The sequence below is a fragment of the Mirounga angustirostris genome, unplaced genomic scaffold (genome assembly GCF_029215605.1).
Source record: "Mirounga angustirostris isolate CCGP_5_RB_7025 unplaced genomic scaffold, mMirAng1.0.hap1 SCAF_12, whole genome shotgun sequence".
NCBI lineage: Eukaryota > Metazoa > Chordata > Mammalia > Carnivora > Phocidae > Mirounga > Mirounga angustirostris.
The window spans coordinates 17,902,295-17,928,854 of record NW_026991720.1 but is presented as its reverse complement, the minus strand read 5'-3'; the positions used below and the strand labels follow the sequence as shown (position 1 = coordinate 17,928,854).

At 52.5% G+C, this 26,560-nt stretch overlaps 2 protein-coding genes across 2 annotated transcripts in view; one reads left to right on the top strand and one right to left on the bottom strand.

Moving 5' to 3' along the window:
* Positions 1-5,461: 5,461 nt before the first annotated feature.
* Positions 5,462-22,768, top strand: STRA8 (stimulated by retinoic acid 8). The gene is made up of 8 exons (XM_045865093.3): positions 5,462-5,742; positions 9,462-9,537; positions 10,124-10,208; positions 12,038-12,256; positions 13,107-13,392; positions 17,674-17,747; positions 19,456-19,567; positions 22,609-22,768. Exons 1-8 carry the CDS (start codon positions 5,551-5,553, stop codon positions 22,681-22,683), a joined length of 1,119 nt encoding a protein of 372 aa, XP_045721049.1. The 5' UTR covers positions 5,462-5,550; the 3' UTR covers positions 22,684-22,768.
* LOC123835273 (solute carrier family 23 member 1-like) overlaps positions 22,759-26,560 on the bottom strand; it is a 49,924-nt gene continuing 46,122 nt past the window's right edge. Inside the window, exon 13 of the mRNA XM_045864224.2 lies at positions 22,759-25,575. Within this exon, the coding sequence (XP_045720180.1) occupies positions 25,319-25,575 (257 nt within the window). The 3' untranslated portion in view covers positions 22,759-25,318. The remainder of the gene's footprint in view (positions 25,576-26,560) is intronic.

Here is a 26,560-nt window from a genome sequence, read left to right as displayed (position 1 = left end):
GCCTCAAGATAACTCTAGAAGGTAGGTGTCATCGCCCCATGCGAGGGATGGGGAAACTGGGCTCCATGTCAGCTGAGTGGAACCAGTTAGGGGACATCCATTCAGTCCTCTGTGGGCACAAAGAGGCCGCGTGGGGCACCTGGGGTGGCAGAGGCAGTCCCCCCTCCCTGTCCCCCTCCCTGTCCCCCCTCAGCTTCCACTTGGAAAAAGGAGCCACCTGGCAAGGTGAGAAGGTCAGCTTCCCCTTCATGCGTCTCCCGAGGCCAGCTTGTTACTTTGTTTCTTGCACTGCGGGCACCCTCATTGGCGCGCCACCAAGCATCCCCATTGGCTGTGGGGGCCGGAGACACGCTCTGATTGGTCCGCGGCCCAGGGCCCAGGCGCTGGGTCGGTCCCCCGGCCGGGGCGGAGCCATAGACCCCAGGCTGGCTGGCGCTCGAGGCTCGGGACAACTGTCATGAATGTCAGGGCTTCGGGTGGCCTCCCGCATGTCCGGGGAGGGGGGACGTCGTGGGCCTGGGTGCCCGCCTCCCTCGCTCCCTCGGCACGTGAGTGTGGACTAAACGCCGCCGGACCCGCGCCTGCACATCTTCGGCAAGGCGCACTTGGCCATGTGGCTGTTCGCGTACCTGTGATGGATCCATGCCGGTGAATCCAAGCAGGGGAACATTTAGGCCTGGGGCCAGGCTTGCAGTGAGCGTTTGTCTGTATCACCGTGACAAACCAGGTCGTTCTGAGGATGATTCTGGATTTTTCTTTGACATGATCTGATAAGCGTAGGGAACCAAAGGAAGCTGCCTATGGGTTGCAAAACATTATCCAGTGTATTGTGTCCCTTTGCCTAGGGTTGGCTGATGAGAACCACACTCAAATGTTTTGTGGAGTGGTGCTTAAAAATGATGACAATTGCCTGAGTCTCAGAGAGGGTGAGGTCGTATTTTTTAAAAATTCCGTCTAGGAACGTTTGGGTGGCTCAGTCGGTTAGGCGTCTGCCTTCAGCTCGGGTCATGATCCCGGGATCCTGGGATCCAATCCTGCATCTGGCTCCTTGCTCAGTGGGGAGCCTGCTTCTCCCTCTGCCTGCCGCTCTTCCTGCTTGTGCTCTCTCTCTCTCAGACAAATAAATAAAATCTTAAAAAAAATAAAAATAAAAATTTCATCTAGGGAGTTTCAAAAACGTCAGCTCCAAATGGGTATTAAGTGGTGTTTTAATACCTGAGTATTTGGTAATGAAAGTATGCTTTGCTTTATAGATGAGAAATAATAATAATAAAAAAATAAGGCATGACAATATGAATCGTCACAGTGCTTTTCTAGAAGAATGCATGGATGAAGGTGTCTTCTGATTTTGTTAGACTGAAGAGTGTGCTTAGCACGCTGATCTGATGAACAGGCTTGAACACAGTAAAAAGCTTTTAAAAGGAAATATATCTCAGAGCTATGGCCATTTTTGAAATGCCTAGTGTCTTTGACCCGTTTCCTGCAGAATGAATGGGGTTTGCACAGAAAAAGTGCCCAGTAATCATTTGTCCCTGGGGCCGCCATGCCCAGAATTCCTTCAGATGCAGCTTCCCACACGGCTGTGGGCTCCATGCTCCACTTCTGCCAGGATATGAGCAGCCTGTGCTGCGTGCTTTTGCCCCAGATCGTCGTAGAATCATGACAATGGCCTTAGAAAGGCAGAAGAGTTTCAACTATAATCTAGTGAAAGGCTTTTCCCCCTCCTTTCTGCAGATAAAGACATTAAGACCTCAGGCTTCTTGGCTTATATAAAGTCACATGTCTGGTTAACACAGAGCTGGAGTTACAACCCAGGTCTTGAGCCAATCCCTACTCCAGCCTGCCTTTCCCTACACCAGTTCATCCCACTGGCTGGGTACCATGTCCGTGTGCACCATCAGGCATCATCCCACCCACGGTGGGTCCTTAGGACTAGCTTCCCTCCACCTACTAGCTCTGTACTGAGATCCCTAGATCCTCACACATTTCAGTTGCCCAGACATTCAAAGTCAGCCTCTGAACATGGCAAGTTTCCTGAGTCAGAATAGGATATCCAGGTGCTTGCCCCGGGTAATCCCTCCCCACCTCTCTTATGGAACAACTGGCCAGTGTCCCCTTCAAAGGGTTAAACTTCTCAAATGTGTGCCTCTCACTGTGAATCTAGCCAAGAACTGAATTCAAGAGATCTAATGCTTAGGATCCAGAGAAGTCTTTGGGGTTTGGGGCAGACGAGCTGTTATTCCCTGCTCCCAGAGTCTTTTCTTAATCCTTTCCTGTAGTTACCCTGTTCTGACTCACCCTGGGAGGGACATTTTAGATGTACCCAGCTGGGTACCTGAATCCTGACCAAGGATCTTACTAACTTGTTGGCAAAACAAGATTAAATTAGAAACCGGTATGGCCGGGCCTGGGCAACTTCTTAGAGGAAATGGGGCCTACCCTAGGAATTGAAGGACAAGTTGACTCTCCATAGGTGGAGACTGGGGGTGGGGGACAGAGAGAGGGGCAGTGTCCCAGGTGGAAGAGCAGGCAGTGGGCCACAGAATAGAGGGTGGTGGGCAGGAGAGCAAATGTTTCTGTTGTTGGTAGTGAAAGAAGGGAAAATGGGGGGGGGGGGTCGTCTGCTCTTAAAATGCAGATCTCCAGGCCCCAGGGATGGAGTCTCAGACTGTACTCTCTACACGGCTCTAATTCCTTACAGCACTGGGGGCAGTTTCCTTAACAGGCTTGGCACCTGCACAGGCCATTTAGGAGAAAAGGTTTGCTTTGGTTTTGTCCTGTTTTAAATAAAAGATCCCTTCCCAATCTCATTTTTACAGTTAGCTCTCCCTCGCCTAGCAAAAGAGCCAACCTGAGGAAAATGGCGGGAGGAGGGTCCTGCCTCCCCTCCCCACGGAGACTGTGACTTCTGTGGTACTCATCCTGGGCGAACCACCCCTTGACACAGATCACAGGTGCAGACAGGACAGACCCACTCATATGATGGCAACAAAAAGCTCGGTCTGAAAAATACCTGCTTCAGTTCCTGTCAGGTCCACAGCGCAAGTCAACAAAGAGAGCCTGAGAAGAATGCCTTCTGGAGATCACAGCAGAGCATTCCTAGTGGAGAGAAGGATGCAGCATTTAGGAGTAGGACATTTACAACTGCACGAGGTCTTATCAGGCTTAATAGCTGCTTAATATCCCCCATCATGCCCACAGCGTGCCCCTGCCTCCTGCTTCAAGAGGGAAAATATCTCAGACCCCTGACCCTGGGGTGCCTGCAGCAGGTGGGGTGAGGCAGAGGCCCCAGCTCCGCAGGTGGGAGGATGCTCTGGGACTGTCCTCACCCCCAGTGACAGGCAGTGAAGGGTGTCCCCAGGGGCAGAAGTAATGGGGGGGGTCTGTCCCCTGTGGGAGAGGCAGGGAGCTGCGTCCTTATCTGTGACTAAAACCACATTCAGGAATCCGGGTGGGGCGTGTTTGGGTAGGAGCCTGGGAGGAAAGCCAAGTGATGAGCATTGGCACCTCAAGAACTCCAGATTCCCCACAAGCCCAGGGGCCCTTGGTATCAGTATTCTGAGACTATTAGAGAATTCTAGATCTTGGGAAAACCCTGGTGTTTTTACCTCTGTTTGTTGACCTAAATTCCCTGGTATCCAGGCACATTCATTTCTCCTTAATTTAAGCAAATAAAGAAAATCTATGTTCTTAGGTTCAAAAGGTTCTCATTTTTCCCTAGGCAGTTCAAAACTTTCCTTGTTTCGCTTTGCCTCCTATTCAAGATGTGTCGGTGTCCACTGTAAGAGCATTTTTAACCCAGCCCTCCGGCTGGATGGGCCTGTGCAGAGGCCGTGGCTGTCCTCCACATGCTGATGGTGGTGTTTCTGGTAATAAATGTTCCAGGAGCTTCAGGGTCAGTGCGGGCTACCAGAGTGACACCCACTTACCGTCTTCCCACCATTGTTCTGAGAAGCAAAGCGAGGGCAAATACACCCGCTGGTGAAAAGCACATTGTTGGTAGGAGATTGGCTTTCTGTCCTATACGGTGTTTATTTTATTTTTTAAATATTTTATTTATTTAGTTGACAGAGAGAGAGCACAAGCAGGGGGAGCAGCAGGCAGAGGGAGAGGGAGAAGCAGGCCCCCCCCAGAGCAGAGAGCCCAACACGGGGCTCGATCCCAGGACCCCAGGATCATGAGCTGAGCCAAAGGCAGACACGTAACCGACTGAGCCACCCAGGCGCGCCCCCCGCCCCCAAACGGTGTTTTAAAATCCCACACTCCATGATTGGCTTCACTATCTCTGTGGCTGAATTCTCCCCCCAGAACTTAGCAGGAAAGGTTTCTCAAGTCTCCTCTCCAATACTCCCTCTGCGGAGGGGAATTCATTCCCAGCTGCCAATGGGGTGCTGGAAGAGGGGTGTCGCTGTGCGTGCCCTCGTGGGGGCTCCAGCCGTGAACATGTCAGCTTCACCTGGGGAGCAGGCTGCCCCTCAGATGCCTGGCCCCCCCGCACAAGATTCAGATCCAGTGTTGTCGAGGTGGGGCCTGGGCATGTGTATTTTCCCCAGTGCCCCCAGGGGACCGGCATACACCAAAATTGGCAGGCCCTTGTCTGAGGTCATGCGTTGTCCCTGTGCAGCCGGACTGAACTCAGGGCCGCGTGGACCCAGCGGAGGGCTCCCATTCTAATTCACTCAAAACCCCAGCACTGAGCACATCCTGGGGGTACAGAGGCGATGAAGATGCAGCCTCTCTGTTCAAAGAGCTGGCTGTCCTCTGAGTGGGGGTGAGCACCCGAAGGCGGGGTCCATGGCTCAGGTAAGAGACTTCGGTCCCTGTCTTCTGTTAAAACTGTTCTGTATCAGTCCCAGAATCACCTCTCCTAGGGAAGGGCTCCTGGTTTGTAAACTCAGATGTGACAAGAGACAACATAAGGATCATCTTCAGAACCCACTAGAAGCAGGACAAGGCAAGCGTGCTTCCACTTCTCTGTCATCATGTGACTTTTTGCTTTCACAGGTAGAAGAGTACATTTCTTCTTTTTGAGATATTATATACATATATATATTATATATTAAAAGGTTCATTAATCTAAGGACATGCCTTGATGGATCTTCTTTTGTATATATACCTGTGTAACCACCACCCAGATCAAAGAGGGGTGCATCCTCATGGTAGGAAAGCCCTCAAAAGGTGGGCCACATGCTCAGCTCTTCACAGACTGTGAGGAAAGAGGTCTCAGGGCCTGGCTTGCTCTCCTGGGCCACAGCCAGTCAATTAAGTGTCTGGTGAGTACCCGCAGTGTTCTGGAAACTTTCTGAAATAAAGCCACAGCGCCTTCAACTGTTGAGTCAAATAGGAGCGGTTTAGGAGTCCAGTTTAAATAAGAGATTTGGTGTCATCTATTTTGTGTATCCGTTATTGATTATATACATTGGCTTGGGACCTGTTACTTGGGAGTGGTACCCCCTTTCTTTCTCCTTCGATCTGCCTTCCTCTTTCTTTAATACTGTACCTTCATTCTTTAGGGTCCCCACAGGGCATAATATTACGTTGCAGCTTAGCATGGCGACCTCCGGAGAAGGCAGTAACCCCGGTGGCAGAGCGACACCCTGGCCCCTGGCGCAGCTGCAGGAGCTCGAGCCGCGGGTGGCCCGCCGACGCCTGTCCCAGGCCCGCCACCGAGCCACCCTGGCGGGGCTGTTCAGCAACCTCAGGAAAACCGTCTACTCCCATTCCGATCTCACGGCCTCCAAGGTATGGGGACCTGGGTGTGGTAGAACAGTCTGCACACGTGGAAGGACTTCGGGGCCAGGAGGAGCGGGGACCGGCCTGGAGCTCCCACTCCCACCGCCCCCACCCCGAGGGGCTGCCGCCCGGTTGGGGTCAGAGATCCGCTGTGGGCATCTCCCGTGCGCTGTTTGTGGCCACACGTGGGTAAAGCGTGAGCTGGGCCTTCCCCACCTGCAGACACACCTGGCACCAGAGAGGAAATAACAGGGACCAGTCAGCCGGGGGCTCCTCTGCCTAGCCCTCCAGTGGACAGGGGTGAGCCTCTAGCAGCTGCTTCTGGACACTGCGTCTCCACCCCAAACACACATGCACACACACACACACACACGTGCAACTTGGTTTTGTGCACCAGCCAGGTCTTTTCCCTAGGCACCAGAGCTCTCCAGGTAAGCATTTATCTTTTCCTGCTCCTGATTTGTGCCTCTGGCAGAGCACGGAAGAAGGTGCAGGTGGTTTGGGGTGATGCGGGAAGGCATGGAGCTCCTATTACTGGAGGAGCATTATAGGAGGTCTCCAGTAGGGGAGGGGGCCCTGAGAGCTTCCCGTTCCCCACCCTCTCTTAACAGGGGAGGGACTGGAGGCAGGACCAAGAGGAGGGCCTCCGTTCCCAGCTCCAGACCTGGTAGGGACCAGCCCGTGGCCCTGTGACTGTTTCTAGCCGGCGGGTTTTCCCTCCAGGGCTGGTGCTTTCAGTGAAGCGACACTTAAGGACAGGGACCATTTGCTGGGCCTGCGCTCCCAGCCTCCTGCTGACGGAGCTAACACAGGATTCTCATAGAGGCCCGCAGAATTGCTCCTTGGCAGGCACCGAGCCAGGGCCTCTGTGAATGGGTCTTAATTGAGCGGCGCCCCCGAGCACCTTGGTGCAAGGTGCCAAGTAGGGCCGCAAGTGTTTTTTGCTGAAAGAATCCCACAGAGATCCCACCTGCTCTTGTAGAAGGGTGTGGAAGGTGAGAGGTGTGGGGAGGGCTCTTCTTCCTCCCTCTGCTGAGCCAGGCTCAGGGGCTCAGGGCCAAGAGCCTGTCCAGCATCGCTCTGCGCCATGTCCCCTGGATGAACAGGAATAGGCTGCCTGTTCCCAGGGGCACGTGGGAAAACCCCAAAGTCTGTGTCACTGGCCAGTGAAGAAGTGCACGCAGACTGGGGAGGGGGGTAACCCGAGGAAGACCATGTGTTCAGGGCCCCAAAGGAAGGAATGGAAGTAAAAGGAGAGGAAAACTCACTTGCACCCCCTATAGTTTGTACCTCACAACGTGGCGGCTGAGAGCCTGGAGGACTGACCTCTGCCCACGGGGGACACTTTCCTGGCCAGGCTTCAGTCACCACTCTGTTCAACAGGGACGATAGTAATGGTGTCCTCAGGGGCCTGTGGTGGCGTCTCACAAGGTGGCTGCGTGGAAAGATAGGGTGCGTCAGAGTGGTTTAAGTGTTAGCACCGCTTCCCAGCGTGTTCGCTCATTTAGCCCCTGCAGTTCCATTCAGATCGCCCCATTTTACGGATGAGGAAGCGGAGGGGTCAGGAAGTCAAACCGTTTGCCTGGGAAACAGTGTGTGGTCAAGGAGTTCTCTCTGTTCTCCTCCTGTCTCTGTCCTGCTGGAGGGACCACCCTGAATTTTGCATTCGTAATATCCGTGAAGGCAGGATCTGATCTACAGGAGTCAAGGTGTAAGCAGGTTCTGTCAGTTTCCTAGGGCTGTTATAACAAGATACCAGGTACTGGGTGGCTTGATACAACAGAAAATTATTGTGGTGGACGTCTGGAGGCTCCAAGTCCAAAATCAAGGTGTCCACAGGGCCATGCTCCCTCTGAAGGCTCTAGGCGAGAAGCCCCCCCTGCCACCATCCAGCTTCTGGCGTTTGCTGGCAATTCCTCAGTGTTCCTTGGCTTAGAGATGCCTCCCTCTGGTCACATGGCTGTCTTCTCCCTATGTCTTCACCTCATCCTCCCTCTGTGCGTGTTTGTCTCTGCATCCGAGTGTCCCCATTTAATAAGGACACCAGTCATACTGGATTAGGGCCCACTCTAATGACCTCATTTTAGCGTGATGACCTCTATGAAGGACCTATTTCCAAACAAAGTCACATTCACAGGTTCTGGGGGTTAGAACGTCAACATAATCTTTTTCAGGGAGATGTAATTCAACCCAGAACTCAGGTCCTTGTGAGCCTGCCAAAAACATTCCAGAAACAGAATTTCAGTAAATTGCACCTGGTTTCCATGGCTCTGTAGATTGGCCCACGAAGACTGCAAGTGAGCATGGGGTGTCCCTGCTGAGCCAACACAGCGGCTCACTCTGGACCAGAGGGCCAGGATGATCTCACCTCATCCCAATTAAGACCAAGCCTGACGTTCTGGAAACCAGTTGGCCCTGGTGTCCAAATAGGAAAAGGAGTCCTTGCTAGCCCAACAGTACAATCGTGAGCCCCGGGCCTGGGGGCAGCAGATCTTCTGGGACATCAGGCGGACCCTACTCTACAAAGAGTGTTCGAGATCTTGCAGTCCACTGCATTCTCGGGTCACTGTCTTTTGGGCCGGCAGAGTGTGGCGCTTCTCGCTCCCCTCAAGCCTCCTTGGCGTGCACCGGAGTCGGTGGGATGTTGGAACGGCGCCGGGGCTGTCCACCCTTGGCTGCCGCTTTGACATCGTCTACCTCTGCCCACCCTGGGCTCTGGCCACACCTGGCTTCGACAGTTCCCTGGGGCGGCCCCCAACCCCCCCCCCTCTGCCCCTGCCCCTGCCCCAAGTTCCGCCTTTGAGACGGTGCTCAGCGTGGCCCGCTCGCTCGGCTGCCCTGCTCTGAGTCTTCCTGACGCCTCCAGCTGGAATCAGCCCCTCCTCCCATGTGTTTCCACGGCCCTTCACTTCTACTCCCTTCAGTGCTTACTGAGTTCTAGCTTGTGTTATGAGTAGGGGTTTCCCTGCTCGTCTTGTCTTTCCTGCTGGAAAGCCCGGCTGGCTTATTTACTCCGTGTCCCCGGGGCTTCACTCACAGCTTTGCCTGTTAATACGTGCCTGATGAACGTATGTAACTCCGGACAGGTATGGGTGGTCAGCAGGATAAACAACAGTTAGCATTTCCTGTGTTGGAATAATCACGCAGTTACCGTTTGACTTTAGGAACATTACATACGGGAGAGGGAGGGAGGGAGGGAGAGAAGCTCGCGATTTAGTCCTGCAGCAACCGGACATTCAGAGGTCATGCGGACAGAGCATTTGAGCAGCTTCTGGATCAACCAGAGTGTCTGCATTTAGCAAATAAAAACTACTTGTTAGCATAGCACACTGGTATTAGCCAGCCAGTTGCTCACTCTGACAACCGAGCGGAAGTTAGCCCTGGATCTTGGTGCCAGCCTGGGGCTGCTCTTCACTCACTGTTCATTCCACCTTCAAGGAGCATATGTACTTGGTTTGCCCTTTCAGTAGCTTGCTGAACACGGCTTGTTTCTAAATAGTTGAGTATTTCTGCGAGAACCATTTCCAGAGTACAAATTAAACTTCATGCCTTCTGCGCATCAGAACAAACTCCATCCCCCACCCCCCTTTTTGTTGACAATGTCAAAGAGTGTCTTTGCCTCTGAGGGGAGCATGGCTTCAGACCGGGGAATGGACACCTGTGTCCACAAAACCACAGTGTGTGCGGTAGAAGGCGGGCTTTTCAGCATTGTCTGTCTCTGTCTTCAGTGGCAGGTTTTGAATAAGGCGAAGAACCACATTCAGGAGCTGGAACAAACCTTGGATAATCTGCTGAAGCTGAAAGGTTAGACCCCCCCATCCGCCACCCACATCTCCTTCCCACGGAAGGACTGGTTGGTTTTTCCATCGAAAACAGAGAGACTGGGCTAAGCCAAGTGAACAAATGCGTATCGCATGCCTACCGTGTGCCGGGCACTGTGCTTGGGCCAGGGGTACAAGGAGATTCATGCCCCTGCACTCGGTGAGCTTACAGCCTGGCAGGACAGACAGACGTCATCAGGTACCTGATCCCATCTTGAGAGACCAGAGAGGACGCAGACCGGTGCTTGTCATGCTCAGAAGCAAAGGCAAAGCTTGGCTCCCTTTCTTGGCACTCAGGTTGGGAGCGGTGGCTGCCTGGGAATGTGGGTTTCATAAGCTGGTGGAAACTGAACTCTGCAAGGGGTATTTTGGTGTCTTGATTGAAAAGGGCCGGGACAAGAAGCTCGTCACATCTAGAAGGAGAGGGGAAACTGGACCCTTGAGTCCGTAACACCGAATCTGGGCGGGCTCAGGGACCACTCAGGGTCTGCTTGGATTGGAAGGGCAGGAGAGACTTGACAAAGGCTGGACTTCCCCCTTTGTGACCCTTACCTTCGCCTCCCCAACAGAGTCCTTCAACCTGGAGGATGGGAATGCAAACAGCTTAGAGGAGGTCAAGGCAGAATATGCTAGCAAGTACTCCGGAAATCCCAGGTAAGACCCCAAGCACCACCTTGCAATCAGCAAGGAGGGACGGTCTCATCCCTAAGCAATTAGCCACTCATCCCAACCCCAGTCATCGCATAAGCCATCCTTTCCTTACCAATTTAAGATAACACGCTTCATCCCATACTAAAATCCTACTTCTATCGTGTGCCCACATGAGAATGGCTAAATTTCTTTTAAAATCATAATAATTAGGATTTTTCACTAGCACTATTTTAAACCCGCAGCAATTAAAAAGTGTGGCACCAGCTCAGGAACAGATTATATTTTATAATTATATGTTAATTAATTAAATTATGAGCGAAATGGCATGCCGTTGTTCAAGAGCATTTGTATTTCCCTTCCTGGGAACTTCTTGTGACTATTTTTTTGCCCATTTTCCTATTGGGTTCGTGGTCTTTTTCTTACAGAGTTATAGAAGCCCTCTACGTATACCGAGAAATTAGCTCTCTTTTAGAACATGACTTGCAAATAATTACCCCTTGGTCATTTGTTTTATTATTTTGCTTTTGATCTTTTTGTTTTTGTTGTTGTTGTTGTTTTGGCCATGCAAAAAATGAAGTCTAATCTGCCGATCTGGCCTCATGACTTAGGTTTGGGAGAATACTCAGAAAGGCTTCCTCTGCTCTGAAATTAAAAAAAAAAAAAATTAAAAAAAAAAGAATTCTCCTCTCCTATGTTTTCTTCTGGTGCACTTGTATTTTAACTCAACATGGTATCTCCTTGGGGATCATTCCAATCAGGATGAAGAGATTCTGGGTACAAATCCTGGTTTTCCAAATTGTGTCATGTTGTTCCACTCCCTCTTTTTTTTAAGATTTATTTATTTATTTGAGACAGAGAGAGAGAGCATGTGCGGGAGGGACAGAGGAAGAGAGAGAGAGAGAATCTGAAACAGACTCTGCGCATGGAGTGACACGGGGCTCGAACTCACGACCCTGAGATCACGACCTGAGCCAAAATCAAGAGTCAGGCACTTAACCGACTGCACCACCGACGCGCCCCTGTTCTACTGTTAAAACTGCCTTTTGAAGAGAATTTAAAAATTTTGACGGAAGTCTAATTTATCCACTTTTTCTTTTTCAGACTGAGCTTTTGGTTTAAACCTAAGTATTTCATGTTTTGGGGTACTATTGTAAGTGGTACATTTTAAAATTTCAATTTCCTATTGTTCATCACTAATATATGGAAATACTATTGGTTCTCCTTTATTGACCTTGTATCCGGCAACCTTGCTAAACACCCTTCTTAATTCTAGTCCCATATTTGTGTGTGACTTCTTCCTTTCCAATCTGTTTATCTTTCATTTCTTTTGTTCACCTTATTGGACTGGCTAGGATCTCAAGTACGATTTTGGATAGAAGTGGTAAGAGTGAACATCCTTGTCTTGATCCTGACCTAGGCAGAGAGACATCCAGTCTTTTACTGTCAGGTATGAGGTTAGCTGTAGGTTTTTTGTAGATGCCCTTTATCAGGTTGAGGAGGTTTCCTCCTATTCCTAGTTTGCTGAGAGTTTTTGTCAGGAATGGATATTGCATTTTGCCAAGTGCTTTTCTGTGTCTGTTGAGGTGATCGTATGGTTTTTCTTCTTTAGTCTGTTGCTATGTTGAGTTCCACTGATTGATGTTCAAAGTTTGAACCAGCCATCTTGCATTCCTAGAATAAACTCCACTTGGTTGTGATGTGTGTGTCTACACACACACACACACACACACACACGCCCCAACACTAACATTGCCTTCAGAATCTCAGTGTCAACGTTCATGAGGATTCAAGAGTTCAAGTTTGTGGTTGTCTTGTTTCTGTTTTCTTACTAGCCTGGTCTCAAATAAGGTTCTTCAGAAAATCTCTGCCACCTGGTGCCCAGTCGAGGCAGTCGAGAAGGATGCTGAGGGGGAGGAAGAGGAGGAAGAAGAGGAGGAAGACCAAGAAGAGGAGGAAGAGGAGGAAGAGGAAGAGGAGGAGGAGGAAGAGAAAAAAGTGGAGCTCTTACACTCCCCAGTCACCTTGTTGCCAGACCTCATGGAATTTGAACGGTGTGAATAGCTGCGAGGGGTGGCTTTATGCATAGCTTGTGGGGAAGGGGACAGAGGCTCTGTGACATGCGGCATCCTCAGTGCACTCTCAGACCAGGCCCCGAATCAAGGAAGCTCCAGAATTTCCATATTGGCGGGGTTTGGGATGGGTTGGCAGAGGGGCTAGAGAAATAATCTCGAAGCTACATTGCACAGCACATACACTGGGCTTCCTTAGAGCAGGTATTTTTTTGGAGTTGACTTTGTGGGGGCTGTCGATGGGGATTACGAGGACCAAACACCCCCATACACACACACACACACACACACTCCCTACCGTATTACTGGTCTCATAGTAAGAAACACAGTGAGTGACTGGTTCAGACTCCCACTGCCACTCACGGTCCCTCCACAGACTCAAGACCCATGGCGGCCACATTGGCCTCTGGAGGTATTGGCCCAGTAGAAGGGGGCTCGTTCCACAGCTGAGCCTGAATTTCAGGCCCCGAATTAAAACAAGCATCATATCATGTCTGCCCATTCACAGGGCTTGGAATTTTAAGCAGTTTTCCCATGGGCTGAGAGCTGTGCAGGCCACACTCCTAGTTCTCTCTTCTGTCAGGCAGAGAGCTCCATGGGGACTCTGGGGAAGGACCCGGACACTAGATCTATGTCACCCATGACACCACTGCTCTCCAAGTGTCAGGGGCGTGCAGACTAGGAAGGCGAAGCCCCTGGTGAACCGCAGAGCTGTGGCAAGGCTCAGGCGCTGTGGGCCACACCCCGCCAACGGAATCCTGAGGAAATGGCTTGGGGAGGGGCCTTCGGCCACTGGCTTCAGGTCTGGGAGATGACGCTCTTTCTGTTCCAGGTATCTCAACTTTTACAAGCAGACGATGGACCTTCTGATTGGGAACGGGATTGTCTCCTCACAGGAGGTGACGCTCCCCATCGTCTCTGCCGCCATCTCCCACCTATGGCAGAACCTCTCTGAGGAGAGGAAGACCAGTCTCCTGCAGGCCTGGGCACAGAGGCCCAGTGGCCTCCAGGGCCTTGCTGGTGCCTGCCAGGAGCCGGCCTGTGCCGACGGCAGCCTGAAGGACAGCGGGGTTGACAGCCAAGGAGCCAGCTGCTCGCTCGTCTCCACCCCAGAGGAGGTGAGCAGACCCTCTCTGGGTCAGGTGGAGGGGGGTGCAGGAAAGACTCTGTCACCTTTGGCCTGGAGGCACCAGGGATCCACTTGGGGTCATTTACCACATTTGAGGTAACAGTTAGATTCTGACTTCCATGGTGGGTTTCTGATTCATCCGACAGAAGCTCTACAACCACAGATTGGCATTTCTTTTTCTCCGGCTTCCGGACCTTTCCATGGGGATTACCAAAGAGAAGGCTTAGAATGCTGGGATTATTTTGACTGCAAGTTACTTGCTCATTAAACTATGCAGAAATGTACTTCTCACAGCCAAGGGCGGTCCCAAGTTCAGGAGGGCTTCCCGCTAGTCTCAGTGACATCACCATGGACTTGGTTCTTCCCCTCTCCCTGCTCTGCCTCATCGTAAAGCTGGCTTCTCACCTTGTCCCCCTTCCCTCCCTTCCCTATCCCGTGTGACTGGGGAGTGGCAGCTGGGAGCAACCGAGCTGTCATCCCTCCTCCTCTACATCAGGTTAGAGAGAGAAAGATTCCTGGGGCTCGTTTTTAAGGGTCATGGAAGAACTTTTCCAGAAATTTCTGCCCTACCTCTCCTGCCCTCTCATTGGCCGGAATTGGCCAGATGACTGAGCCAATGACTGACATCACTGAGATAATATTATGTGGGGACCAGTCAGGCCCAATCCCCCAGAGGAAGTCAGTCCCCACCCCAAAGAGCACTGCTGCCCTTCAGTGAAGAGAGAGGAATGCACGTGGAGAGGCAACCGCACCTTCACTATAAATGCCCCTCTCAGAGTTCATGCTGTTGGAAGCCATGGTCAGCAATGCAGTGTGTCTGGTGGCGTGAGTGGTCGCTCAGTGCTGAGATCGGAGTGGGCCCTGCAGCTGCACTTCCAGAATTAGAACGGCCTCCGGACGGAGCCTGCGGCTACCACATGGGCCACATCTGACCTGCTTCTCCAGCCTGGGGGCAGGCAGTTCCTTCCTCTCTGTGCCTGTCCTGTGCTCTGCAGGACATTTAGCATCCACGGCCTCCACCAGGTGAATGCCACCGCTCCGCTTTGCCCTGACTGTCCAAACACCCTTCGCGGGTGGTCCATTTCAGGAGATGTCCTGTGACTCTCTGGGGAGCCTTAGAGCCAGACAGCTTCCTAGTGCCTGTGACCCCGGGGAACAGCCCTGGAATGCCCCATCCTTCCAGAAGCTTCCCAGACCTCAGGGCCCCGGGCCTGGAGAACAATAGAATGCCAGTCACCCAGTCCAGTGCTGCCAGTGGACAGATGAGGCCTAACGAGTGGGGTGACTTGTCCAGGAGGCCCAGCTTCTGGATCCCCTTCATCACGGAATTTCTCAAATCTTTCTGCCCTTTGGTCACGTGTTTATGGTCAACCTTCACAATATCCCCTCATCCTTCTCAAGTAAAGAGGCGGGTACCTAATACTTCGGACCCACTGAATCAGATTTCCTGAAGGGTGGGGTGTGGCTCCGAACTTGCTTTTTTTTTTTTTAAGATTTTATTTATTTGAGAGAAAGAAAGAATGAGAACAAGTGGGGGAGGGGCAGAGGGAGAAGCAAACTCCCCACCGAGCAAGGAGCCCGACGAGGGGCTCGATCCCAGGACCCTGGGATCGTGACCTGAGCCAAAGGCAGTCGCTTAACTGACTGAGCCACCCAGGCACCTCTGAACCTGCATCTTTAGCAAGCATCCCGGGTGAGTGGTGCACGAGGGCATTACTGGAAGGAACTCCCAGTGCAGAAAAGCAACAATCAGCAGCGCCCATAACTGCTCCCCTCCCCCAAGAGTCACTCTATGGACTTTGGCTTCTCATCTGTTTGTCCACTAATGTTTGGTCCACCAGGAGAGGACGTGAGTTCTCCTCCGTAATGGTCCAAGCAGGGCCAGGAAACCAATAGCTGAGGACCTCATACCCACGGCACGTGTCAGCCGGCCTGGATGTCCTTGTAGCCCCGAAGTGCCTGGCCCTGGAGGCTCACACAAAGAAAGCAAAAGGAAAACATCTGCCAAATGTGCGGGCAAGTCTGTCCAACTGTAACCTGACTGTATGTTTATGTCATACACGAACCCTTCCTCAAGAAAGAGCAGACCCAAGCCAGAATCTCATGTCCCCAAATCACGGAAGCAGCTTCTCTTACCTTTTTCAGAAAGGGTGAAGGGCTCACATTCTCCTGCTGTTGAGGGAAGCTGGCAGCACAGTCCCTCGGCTGTGCCTAGACCAGGGCTCTGCCGCACCACCATCCCCAGGTTTGGGCCAACCCAGGGCTGGGTGACAAGGTAGGCAGGACAGACAACAGTTCTGCCCAGGGCAGGGAGAGAGAGACACAGCTACTTCTACTCTGGCTTCTAGATCAGTTGCAGTGAAACCTCTATAGCTCCTGGTCCATCTGGAGAGGTTCTGCTGCAGAAGGATTGTGTCTGGGGCCGGCCCCTGCGTGTAGGGTAAGGTGTGCTGGGAGGCTCTGAGAAGCATGGCCCCGTAAGTGTGCTGGGTGCTCCAGAATGGCCACGGAGCCTGGCAGTGCCCCTCCCAGGCTAGTGGCGAGAGGGCTGTGCACAGGTGAGGACAGTGTGTGGCCCAGAACTTCAGTGGGCTGATTGGCCAAAGGCAGGAATTTAGGGCCCCGGACCCAGCCTCAGACCTGCTAGGGAAGAACACACAGTGGATGGATGGGCTTCTGAGCTAGTCCTTTCAGTGGCCTCTTTTCAGATCCTCTTTGAGATGAGCAAAGGGATATTAAAAAGAAGGATACCATAAAATGTCCAGAAGATCAGAAGAAGGGCCACCCACATGGCCAGAGTCCCGGGGATTCAGTTCAGGGGAGGCAAACTGTAAGAAGACAAGAAGGACAGACATAAGACCTCCAGAGAAAGAGCAGTGTGTCCCAGGTAAGGGGACAGGAGAGACCCTGCAGAACCTGCCAGAACCCCCAACTCGGGGCCACAGAGCTCCCTCTCTTCTTCTCAGGGTGGCTGTGCTTATAAATGGGGTGTCAGACGCAGTAAAACATGCCCAGTGAAAATTTTAATATGAGAACATCCCATGCAATATTTGGGCCATTCTTATGCTAAAAAATGATTCATTCTTTATCTAAAAATTCAAATTTAACTAAGCATCCTGCATCTTTATTTGCTAAATCTTGCATTCCTAACTGTACCTCACATTCCTGTGGAATATTTAATAGTCTTCAAGAATTAAAGAAAAGCAGGACTGAAAACCATCTAAGTGAGATTGCAAAATTGGAAATATAGGATATAATATGCCTGAGGAAATGACCAGAGGGAAATAGGTCAATATGTCAGCCATGGACCTCTCTGGCTGGGATTGTTTCTCAGTGATTTTATCAGTTTCTATTTTCCAAAACTTCCACAATAAACATGCATACGTCTCTTTTATAAAGCAGGTAATAGTCAATAATAGCTAACAAATTGGAGGCATTATTATGTGCTGGGTGTCTCACATACGTCATCTATTTAACTCATGCAACGTCCCTATGGGTAGGCACTGTTGTGATTCCCTTTCTATAGGAGGATTCCAGAAACAAGGTCACTTGCCCAAGGTCACGCAGCTGAGTGAGTGGCAGGGCTGGGAGTCGGCTCTCCTGCAGCCTAACCCCAAAACTACCCCCCCCATCCTGCTGCCTGGCATGAAGCTACTAGCTTGCGGATCCTGGGCACGAATAGCCTCCGCTCCTTGGGAGGTGTACACGGAAGCCTGGCTCTGGCTGTTGCATCTCATGCCTGAGCTCCCGCCTTCTAGAAAAAGGAGATTTAGGGGCACCTGGGCGGCTCAGTCGGTTAAGCAACCCACTCTAGATTTTGGCTCAGGTCATGATCTCACGGTGATGAGATGGAGCCCTGCGTTGGGCTCCTCGCTGGGCGTGGAGCCTGCTTGGGATTCTCTCTCTCTCCCTCTCCCAAGCCCTCCCCCCCACCCTCCACCCACCCCCGGCCCTGCTCTCAAGCGCACTCTCACTCTCTCTAAAAAAAAAAGAGAGAGAGAGAGATGACCACATTCCCCGGTGTTTCCCCATGCCTTGTAATCCCTTGTAACCACCTCTGGGGTGGTGGTTTGTTCTGGGCGGACAAGAGCTTACTAGGCACGCCTGAGAAGGTCACAGGCAGAGAACCTGCCGGTGGGCCCCAGCTGTCACCCACCTTTTGGGAACGAGGGTTCAAGAGAGAGCCTTCCTACTCCTGTCTGCCAGCCGCCCAGGGCAAGCGTCGGACTGTAGTTCTCTCTGACGCACCATGTTCTGTGCCTTCCTTCAGATACTCTTCGAAGATGCCTTCGATGTGGCCAGTTTCCTGGACAAAAGTGAGGTTCCCAGTACATCCAGCTCTAGGTGAGGAAGGGGGTATGACATAGTGAGTGTGTGTGTGCCCCTGCTGGGATGTTTAGGAATCGCTCCCCTGCAGCCCCGCTGAGGGGTGCATAATTCCGTGGAAGTTCTTAGAGATCCACTTTTGTCTGTGGTTCAAAGTGGGCTGGTCCCAGGATTGTGCTACTGCTCTAGGGAGGACACAGTCTGGGGCTTCTTCTGGGTAGAGGACTCTCCCATCCTGGCCCAGGACAGAGACGCGGCAGGTTATGGGCTGCACGTTGTCCACACTGCATCGTCTTCCCAGAGTGAGGGGGCCGTGGACAGGTTGCCACAGGGACCTGTCTGTCCCTGGTCCGAGAGGTGGGCGGGGGCTCGGGGGCATCGAGAACCTGGGCCAACACGTCACCGGGCCTGTGCTCTGGGCTGAGGGGGTCTGAGCCGTGCAGGGGAGAAGCTGCTTTGCACGGGGCTGCTGGGGACGGATGTGGAAAGAAGGGAGGAGGGGATGGCTGACGCCGTGAAGGGAGATGACACAAAGCAGGATCTGGGGAGATGGCAAGACAAGCAGCTTGAAAAAATCTGTAGCACGGGGCCATTTTCGCAAAGAGAGCTAGTTTAGGACTGAGATTGTCCCTTGCTACTTTGAAAAGCTGTGGTCTTAGAGCCTACAGGCATAGGCCGTTAAGAAAGCTAAAAAGGTGGCCAGAACATTTCATTTTCCTGCCTTGGGAGAGAGGGGACGTTCCTGTTCTCATTTCCAACGACTATCCCCACTCTCCCCCGAGGCCACACGACCCCTGGTCCCCTGGGGGAGTCACCAGACATCAACCTGTCTCCCCCGCAGCGACCTGCTCCACCCAGCCTCAACAGACTCGTCCAAACCCTCCAAAGCGATTTTATGCTTTGGGGACTCCAGCTCCTGTCAGCCGTGTGTGTGTGGAGTCTGGTTTTGCTGAAATGGGCTGGAGGCGGACTTTCCTATTTCTGAGCCAGGCTCGAGCTGTGAGGAGAAGTTTGGTAAGAAGTTGCCAGAGCATACTTGCCAAGCAGGATCTGGAACTCCTTACCCTGCTGATGGAACACGAAAACAACCTATTAGAAAATGTTCTCTGCCATCCCTGGAGAAGGGAGGGATTGCTGCCAGAGGGTTCCTACACGGCTTGTGGGACCTGCTTCCAAGAGGACATGAGGTCAACACGCAGGCTTTCCGGGCACCACTTCAGGCTCCTGACATCATGGGGCTGCTCCCCTGGTCCCAGGAAGGCAGGGGGAAGGAGTCTGTGACACAGGCCGCCTCCCTGAACCGGGGTCTGTCCCCCTGTGGAGGGGGGGCATCTCGGGGGGACTGAGCTCAAGCGTGGCCGGGGCCCCCTGAGCTCCCCAGGCAGCCATGGGGGACCAGGACCGCGGGGCACGGCTCTCTGAGGGAGACTCGGAAGGAGAGAGGCCGTTTTGCTCCTTCTTCCAGAGGCCACAGCTCAGAACACTAAATTAGGGGGGGAGAACCAGTCTCCCTAGAGTCTCCCTTTTCCCATCGGTTCCACCCGCGACACGGAAGCTGAGGCAACACAAACCTTCCAAAGGGCCTCCAGCCTGTCTGTGAATGAATTCAGTGGGGTGTTTACAAGTGCCTGGTTCGCCCTGTAACCCAGGTATTTTAGGGGGTGCAAGCAGAGGCCAAAGAGGAGGGTTCTAAATAGTTGCTGTGTCTTCCCCTTTCTGTTGTCAGTTCGGTGTTCACCGGCGGCAACCCAGAATATCCAGAGGAGAAGTTTCAGCTCTATATGCAGATCATCGATTTTTTTAAAGGCCTTTGCTGTGTTAACCCTCAGTTAAAACAGGTAGGACGGAGCGGAGTGCAAAGAGACCCCCGTTCACCTCCCTTAGGATGGTGGGAAGGACGCTTGAGCCCCGCCCCCGCCCCCAGCTGGACCTCACTCACATCACACCACAGGGGGCCACTGAAGGCGGATGTCCCTTCATTCTCTCAGCCTGTTCCATTGATGGTGGGCATCAGCCTGATGCATCCTGGGGGATGGAAGACGTCCAGGGAAACGGAGGGAAGAGACACACAGATGGTCTCCAGGGCAGGCCTGAGACGGGGAGCCCCTTGAAGTGGCGACCAGATCCCGGGGGCTTGACTCTTTGCAGGCATTTGTAAATGTTGTGTGACTCCTTTCCAAGAGACTGAGCTGTTCTGCCGTCTTCTGAGACCCTGGGCTAATATTTGCCATCAGCGTTTGTAATTTCTACTTCCCAAAAGCTGGCTGTGTCTTGATTAAAAGGGACATTCCAGAAACTTCCATGAGGAAAGGGGAGTTATGCCTGAGCCACCAAGGGGACAGGCCCTTTCAGATTCATAGCCAAGGATTTTCTCTACTAATTCAGCAAAGATACAACTGTTTCTTTAAAAAGGTAAGCAATAATAATGACAACGTTTGTCTAAAAATAATTGGGGCAGCTTTCCAACAGGCCAAGGTATAATTTGGCCCCCTCCCCACGAATCCTTCATTTCCCTCTGCCAGGACCACTTTGAATCTCCACTTGGAGCCCAGGGCCCCCTCTCTGGCTGCTCTCCGCCTCCCACCAACCCTTGGCTGTCTGGTCCTTACCACTGTGTCCCTCTTTCTCTCAGACACAGGGAAGTCAGTCCACTTCCTTGAGGCCTGGGGAACAGATCAACAGGATGGTCTTTGCTTTCCCTGCTTCCTTTCCCCGCATATGGTAGAAAAGAAAGCTCAGGCAGGATTGGAGTATCCGTACAAAGCAGAGATGCTCGAACTTGAATCGTCTTGGAAACTAACTGGAAATGCAGATTCTTGATGCCCCAGCACCCAAGATGCTCATTCAGTGTTTCGAGGTGGGACCCCAAGAATCTGTATTTTGAATGAGCTGTCCAGTTGGCTGTCCAGGTTGGCTCCGGTGCACGAGGCCTCCAGCCTACGCTGCTCTAAAGAGGAAAATATCGTTCTCTTCCCCCCTCCCCTTCCCGTGAACTTCACGAGGTCGTTGGATGAAACTTTAATTAGCACCTGTAACAAATTACCGCAAACCTGGTGGCTTAAAACAACAAAAATTGCTTCCCTCACAGTTCTGGAGGCTAAAGGCCAAATGTTGCCTCTGAAGGCTCGAGGGAAGGTCTTTCCTTCCCTCTTCCTAGCTCCAGGTGGCTCCTGGCAGTCGTCCGTATGCCTTGGCTCACTGCTGAATCCCTCCAACCAAGGCCCCCTGTCTTCACAAGGCCTTCTGTGTGTCTCTCTAGCCCTCTCATCTTCTTATAAAGACACTGGTCATTTGGATGAAGGGCCCACCCTAAATCCAGGTGGAGCTCATCTTGTAGTCCTTAGCTAATTACACCTGCAAAGACCCTATTTCCAAAGAAGGTTCCAGGTGGTCATGAAGTGGGGTAGGAAGGATACTATTCAACATACCTCAGCACCCAATACCAGCAGGTACCTCTCACAGCCTGTTGCTTTCCCAGATCTGCAGCCTAAAAAGGTCTCAGACACCATTTTCAGGGGCTTAGGGAACTGGACCATTGTGAACAACATTCAAGCACTTGGTGCGACCGAGACTCGTGTGTGGTCCCTCCCGGGACCCTTGGCCTCCTGGTGCCCCCTGCGCTCCACTCCACCTTTTCTCAAGCTTTGCTCTGGTCTTCACCCTGAAGAAGGGGCCCGTGTGATTTTCCCAGAGACCACCTGGTCCTCTCTCAGATACGCCGGCCCCCCACGCACCCCCCACCTCCATCAATAGAGCACAGTGAGGACGTTGTCCAGAGCTGGAGAGGCTTTGTCTGCAGAGTCAGCTCCCAACCTGGCTGTCACCCTGGGGACTGGGTCTCACATTCATGGGATGGTTGACTGGCTTTGGGGACACTTCCCAGGGCCCAAGGGAACCAGCCCATGACAAACTACCATTTTTCTGCCAAGGTGAGGAAAGACAGGAAGAACCAAACCCAGGAACACACTGTTAGGGGAAGAGGTAATGGGGGTCAGAGAAGTCAGTGGGGGGTCATTATAAAGGGAATAAAATAACCTAGTGCTGCTTCTTAAGCAATTAGCTAATAGTTAACCCACGTATATAGTTTAAAACTTGAAGGTTACCAAAAGATATACAAAGAAAACTTAGTCTCTCTCCTACCAGTGTCCCTCGTTTATGCCCCATTCCCTTCCCCAAAGGCCATTACTATTACTGGTTTCTTGAACAGCCATCCAGAGATAATCTACAGATATTTATATATTCTTTCCAACACAAATGAGAGCCTACACTACATTATATTGTACTTGCTCTTTTTTTTTTTTTTTTTTTTTTTAAGATTTTACTTAGCACCAGCGGGAGAGGGAGAATCTCAGGCAGATTCCCTGCTGAGCGCAGAGCCTGAAGGGAGGTGGGGGCTCAATCCCACAGCCCTGAGATCATGACCTGAGTCGAAACCACGAGTCGGACACAACCGACTGAGCCACCCACTTGCCCTCCTCTTTTCTTTTTAAATAGTATATCGCAAAGAGAACGACCTCATTCCTGTTATTTCAAACAGCTTCCTGGTATTCCCTTGGTGGGCGCACCGTGGTGTGATTCACCATCCTCCGTGGATGGGCATTTGGATAAAGCTTTGAGAGGTCTCCCCTCTGTCTTCTGAGATCCTGCAAATGCCCAGGATGGAAAAGAAGCCAGTTCTGTTGTGTCCAGGAAAACCCTTTCTGAAGATCATAGAGTGTGGAGTTGCATGAAATGGAAATGCCCACCCCCACCCCCCCGGCCCCATAGCCCTTACTTCCTGGCTGGAAGCTGGAGAAGAAGATGCAGCAAGAGATGGGGTAGACTCCGAGGGGCCTGGATTCCTTAAATACATGATCCTCTTGCACCCTGTGTTTTGCAGGACCCAGACCTCCCCATTGACGATGAGATGATAATGCTGAGGTGCATGGAGACCTTCGATGATGAAGATCTGTGATACAGAAGGGCTGGGACGGGAGGGGATGAATGAGGTGGGCAGTTTCCAAGCACTAATGCTGGCAGCCAAGGCTGTACCTGCCTCCCCCTCCCGGGACAGTTCGGGGTGGCTGTCCCAGAGCATTTTGATGGTTTGAGTTTCTGATTATTATAAAGTCTTGACAAGTAGTGTGGCCCTGTGTCAGTCTTTCAGGGTCGTTTGGTATAAGTGGCTGGCTGTAGGTACACACCTGCCCCTCCTGTGTTCCTATTCAGGGGTCCTGGGTGCAGCCTGCCTGAAGCCCAGGCCACGGGCCTTTCGAGAAAGGACGGGCAGGATCTGTCCCCAGAGATGCCATGACACTAGGTACTTTCAGCACACCTTGGGTTCAGGGCAGAGTTCTGGTGGGTTCTAGAGAGTTCTGGAGGCCACTCACTCATCCTGCATGCTCTGGGAGCCCAAGAATGGTGCGGACCACACCTGTGCATAGGAACTATAGGACATCAGGGTAGAACCAGCTTCATCTGCTTCTTCTGGCAATAGAGACTCCTAAGTGGAGATCAAGCCAGATTCCACCGTGTGCTGAGTGCTTTCTGGTGAGGCTCCTGGGCGTGCACATTGGATGTGACAGCAGATTCTATGTGCCAACGTGACCAGGCCACGGTACGCAGATATTTGGGCACACATTCTTCTCGATGTTTCTATGACGGTATTTTGAGATGAGATAAACATTTAAACCAGCAGACTTTGAGTAAATATGGAGTAATTACCCTCCATAATATGGGTCAGCCTCATCCCACCAAGACTGACCTCCCATGAGGAGGAGGCAAGTGCCTTCAGACACGAACAGCAACGCTCCCCAGTCTGTCAGCCCACCCTGCCCACTGCGGACATTCCAGCTTCCACAACCACGCAAGCCCATTCCGTAACATCTCTCTCTCCCTACGTATGTGTGTGTACGCACACGGATATAGCGTGTGGGCGTGTGTGTGTGTGTGTGTGTGCACGCGTGCTCACACGTCCTACATCCTAGTGACTCTGTTTCTCTGGAGAACCCTGACTAACCCACCGGGTGTGCAGAGAACGGGTTCCCTGGCTTTTTACAGTTTCCCATCATCATTACAGTGGCCCCCCTCCCCGGAAGGCCTCCCAAATCCTTCGGCTGTTCCATCTCCCGGGAAGAAACCGTGCAGGTTAGGTGTTAGGACCCAAGCACAGTCCGGCCTGCTCTCAGCCCCAGGGCTCACACCTCGCCTCACGTCCTGTCACCAGCCCACCCCCAGGGACTCCCACGGCGGATATGCAAGGACCGTAGCTTTTCATAAACAACCCAGAGGAGGGGCAGGCCGGGCCTTTATCCTCGGGGTTGCCCACACGTGTGCGGGGAAGGAAGGAAAGGGGAGCGCGCACGGCCCCAGCGCCCAGGCACTCAGTGCTCACGACCACCCCCAGCCAGTCCCCCCGGTCAAGAGCAGGCCAGCATGTGGGACAGGAGAAAGTCTTACAGAGGTGCCCGCACCCAGCAGGTCCTCAGGGCACGAGTGCCGGCTCTAGCCAGCCCCCACGCACTCCCATTCAGTCCTCATTCCTGGAGCATCATGAGCCAGTGGGGCCCTGGTCAGCGTGGACCTCAGGGGAATGCTGTTCCTTCTCCCCACGGCCACGTGCTAGGAGCCTCCCCGCCCCCACTCAGCCCCAACGGCCCTCTGCTCGCCTCTGCTCACTGGATATGGTGCAGCCCAGGATGGATGTGTTGCTTTAAAATCCCCTCCGACGGGGCTTGCCCTCCCGTTCTGCCGACCCAGGCCTCTTCCTACATCGGTCAGGTATCTTCCTGTGTCTTAACTGATGATATCTTCCCGTATTAGCCAGGACTGTATCCGTCAGAGAAACAGACCCAAGAGGATAGGTGTGCATATGGGTAGTGGTGTAGGTATAGATTTAAGTATTAATGGTGGAGACTGCAAATGTGAAATTTGCAGGGCAGACCAGCCAGCTGGAAACTCAGGCAGGAGTTCGTGCGGCGGTCTTGTGGCCTCTTAAAATAAGGAAACAAGGAGGCCGTTAGGTGGAGTGGGTTCCAATCCCTTGGCAGCCTACGTGAGCAAGCCAAAGCCTAAGCCAGAGTGCGTGCACTTGATTCCCAGAATGTGCGATTAAAGAACAATCCATCACAAACAGCCCGAGCCGGCCGCGGGCTGGAGCACCAGGAGCTCAGAGCGGGTGCTGGAGGAACAGAGGGTGCTCCTCACCTCTCCCGAAGAGCCAGCCCTGAGGGGCAGGTGCACGGAGGGGAGGACAAGAGGGGCTCGCCTTTCAGCAAACAGCCCCGTCTCCGTCCCCGGCCGCACCCCAGGCCTCTTCCAACGCATCAAATTATGGCCGAGAACATGTGGACTGAGAGATTCTCTGTGCGGACACTGGGTTACACTGGCTTATGCTGGAGATAGGAGACTGGTTTTCACTGGAGCGCAGTGGAAGGCTGTGGTGTTTAAGTCACTGTGTCAAAGCACCTTCGTCATGGTCTTAATCGAATACTCATTTGGCTGCCACCACTGCAGGGTGCCCACCCATCCTCGCACGGGGAGATGATCTCATGGGGTGGGCGGGGGGGGGGGTGAAGAGCACTTTGGGGCAGGCGTGAGGACAGTTCTTCTCATAACTTGGTTTCCGTGGCACCCTTCGGGCACTCTCCTGAGGGATCCTGGAAGAGGCAGGCGAACAGGCTCATTCCCCGCTCACCTTTCCCAGCTTCTAGCCTGGGCCAGAACGGGAGGTACTGGGTGCAGGGGGACGTGCAGGACTTGGTGCCAATCCCGCAGGGGAGGCGGTACACCTCCAATGCCTTCGTAGTCTCCTCAGACTCCTCTTGGATTTGATTCCACACCAGGAGGCCTCTCTCCTCCAGGCTTCCTAATGGGAGACAGCAAGCAGTCAGCACTGGGCACTGACCAGAGCACCCGCTGGGCTGGGGGAACCTCTGGCGCCCCCGGCAGGCACTCGTGGGGTCTCCTCTCCGCGCCCTCCACCTGCCAACAGCACCTCCTCCTTCTCTGCCCATTCGGAGTCACAGCTCAGGGCGCTCCAGGGCATTCCCTGAGCTCCCACTGCTGGATGGTACAATCTTCTCTGAACACCATCCTTTCCTCATCTTCAAGGGGCGGGTCTTTCCACGCTTTGTTTCTAGAATGCAGATGCACTTTAAACGTGGAGAGAACAAATGCGGAAAATAGAGTACCACGAAGCAGGTGCTATCCTAAAGGTCCTCTCAAGAGGCCGTGGGAGGTTCAAGAAGGGAGCATTGAAAGCCATCCATGAGGGTGGCCCTGCACTCCTCACTGCGACATCCTCAGCACCCAGGGACTCGGTTTGCTCCTTACCACATGTATTACCCTCTATTCTCATTGTCTGTTCTCTTGTCTTTCTCCCCTGTTAGCCTGTGGGTTTCTGGAAGGTGGAAGGCATGTCTTTCTGCTCTTTGTATTCTCAGTACATAGCACCTGGAACACAGCAAGTGTTCAATGGGTTTTTATGGAAAGAAAGAAAAGAAAGAGAGAAAGAGAAAGAAAGAAAGAAAGAAGGAAAGAAAGAAAGAAAGAAAGAAAGAAAGAAAGAAAGAAAGAAAGAAAAGAAAGAAGAAAAAGAGAGAGAGAAAGAAAGAAGGGAGGGAGGGAGAGAAAGAAGGGAGGGAGGGAGAGAGAAAAAAAAGGAAGGAAGGAAGGAAGAAAGAAAGAAAGAAAGAGAAAGAAAGAAGGGAGGGAGGGAGGGAGAGAGAGAGAGAGGAAGGAGGGAAGGAAGGAAGGAAGGAAGGAAGGAAGGAAGGAAGGAAGGAAGAAAGAAAGAAAGAAAGAAAGAAAGAAAGAAAGAAAGAAAGAAAGAAAAGAAAGAAGAAAAAGAG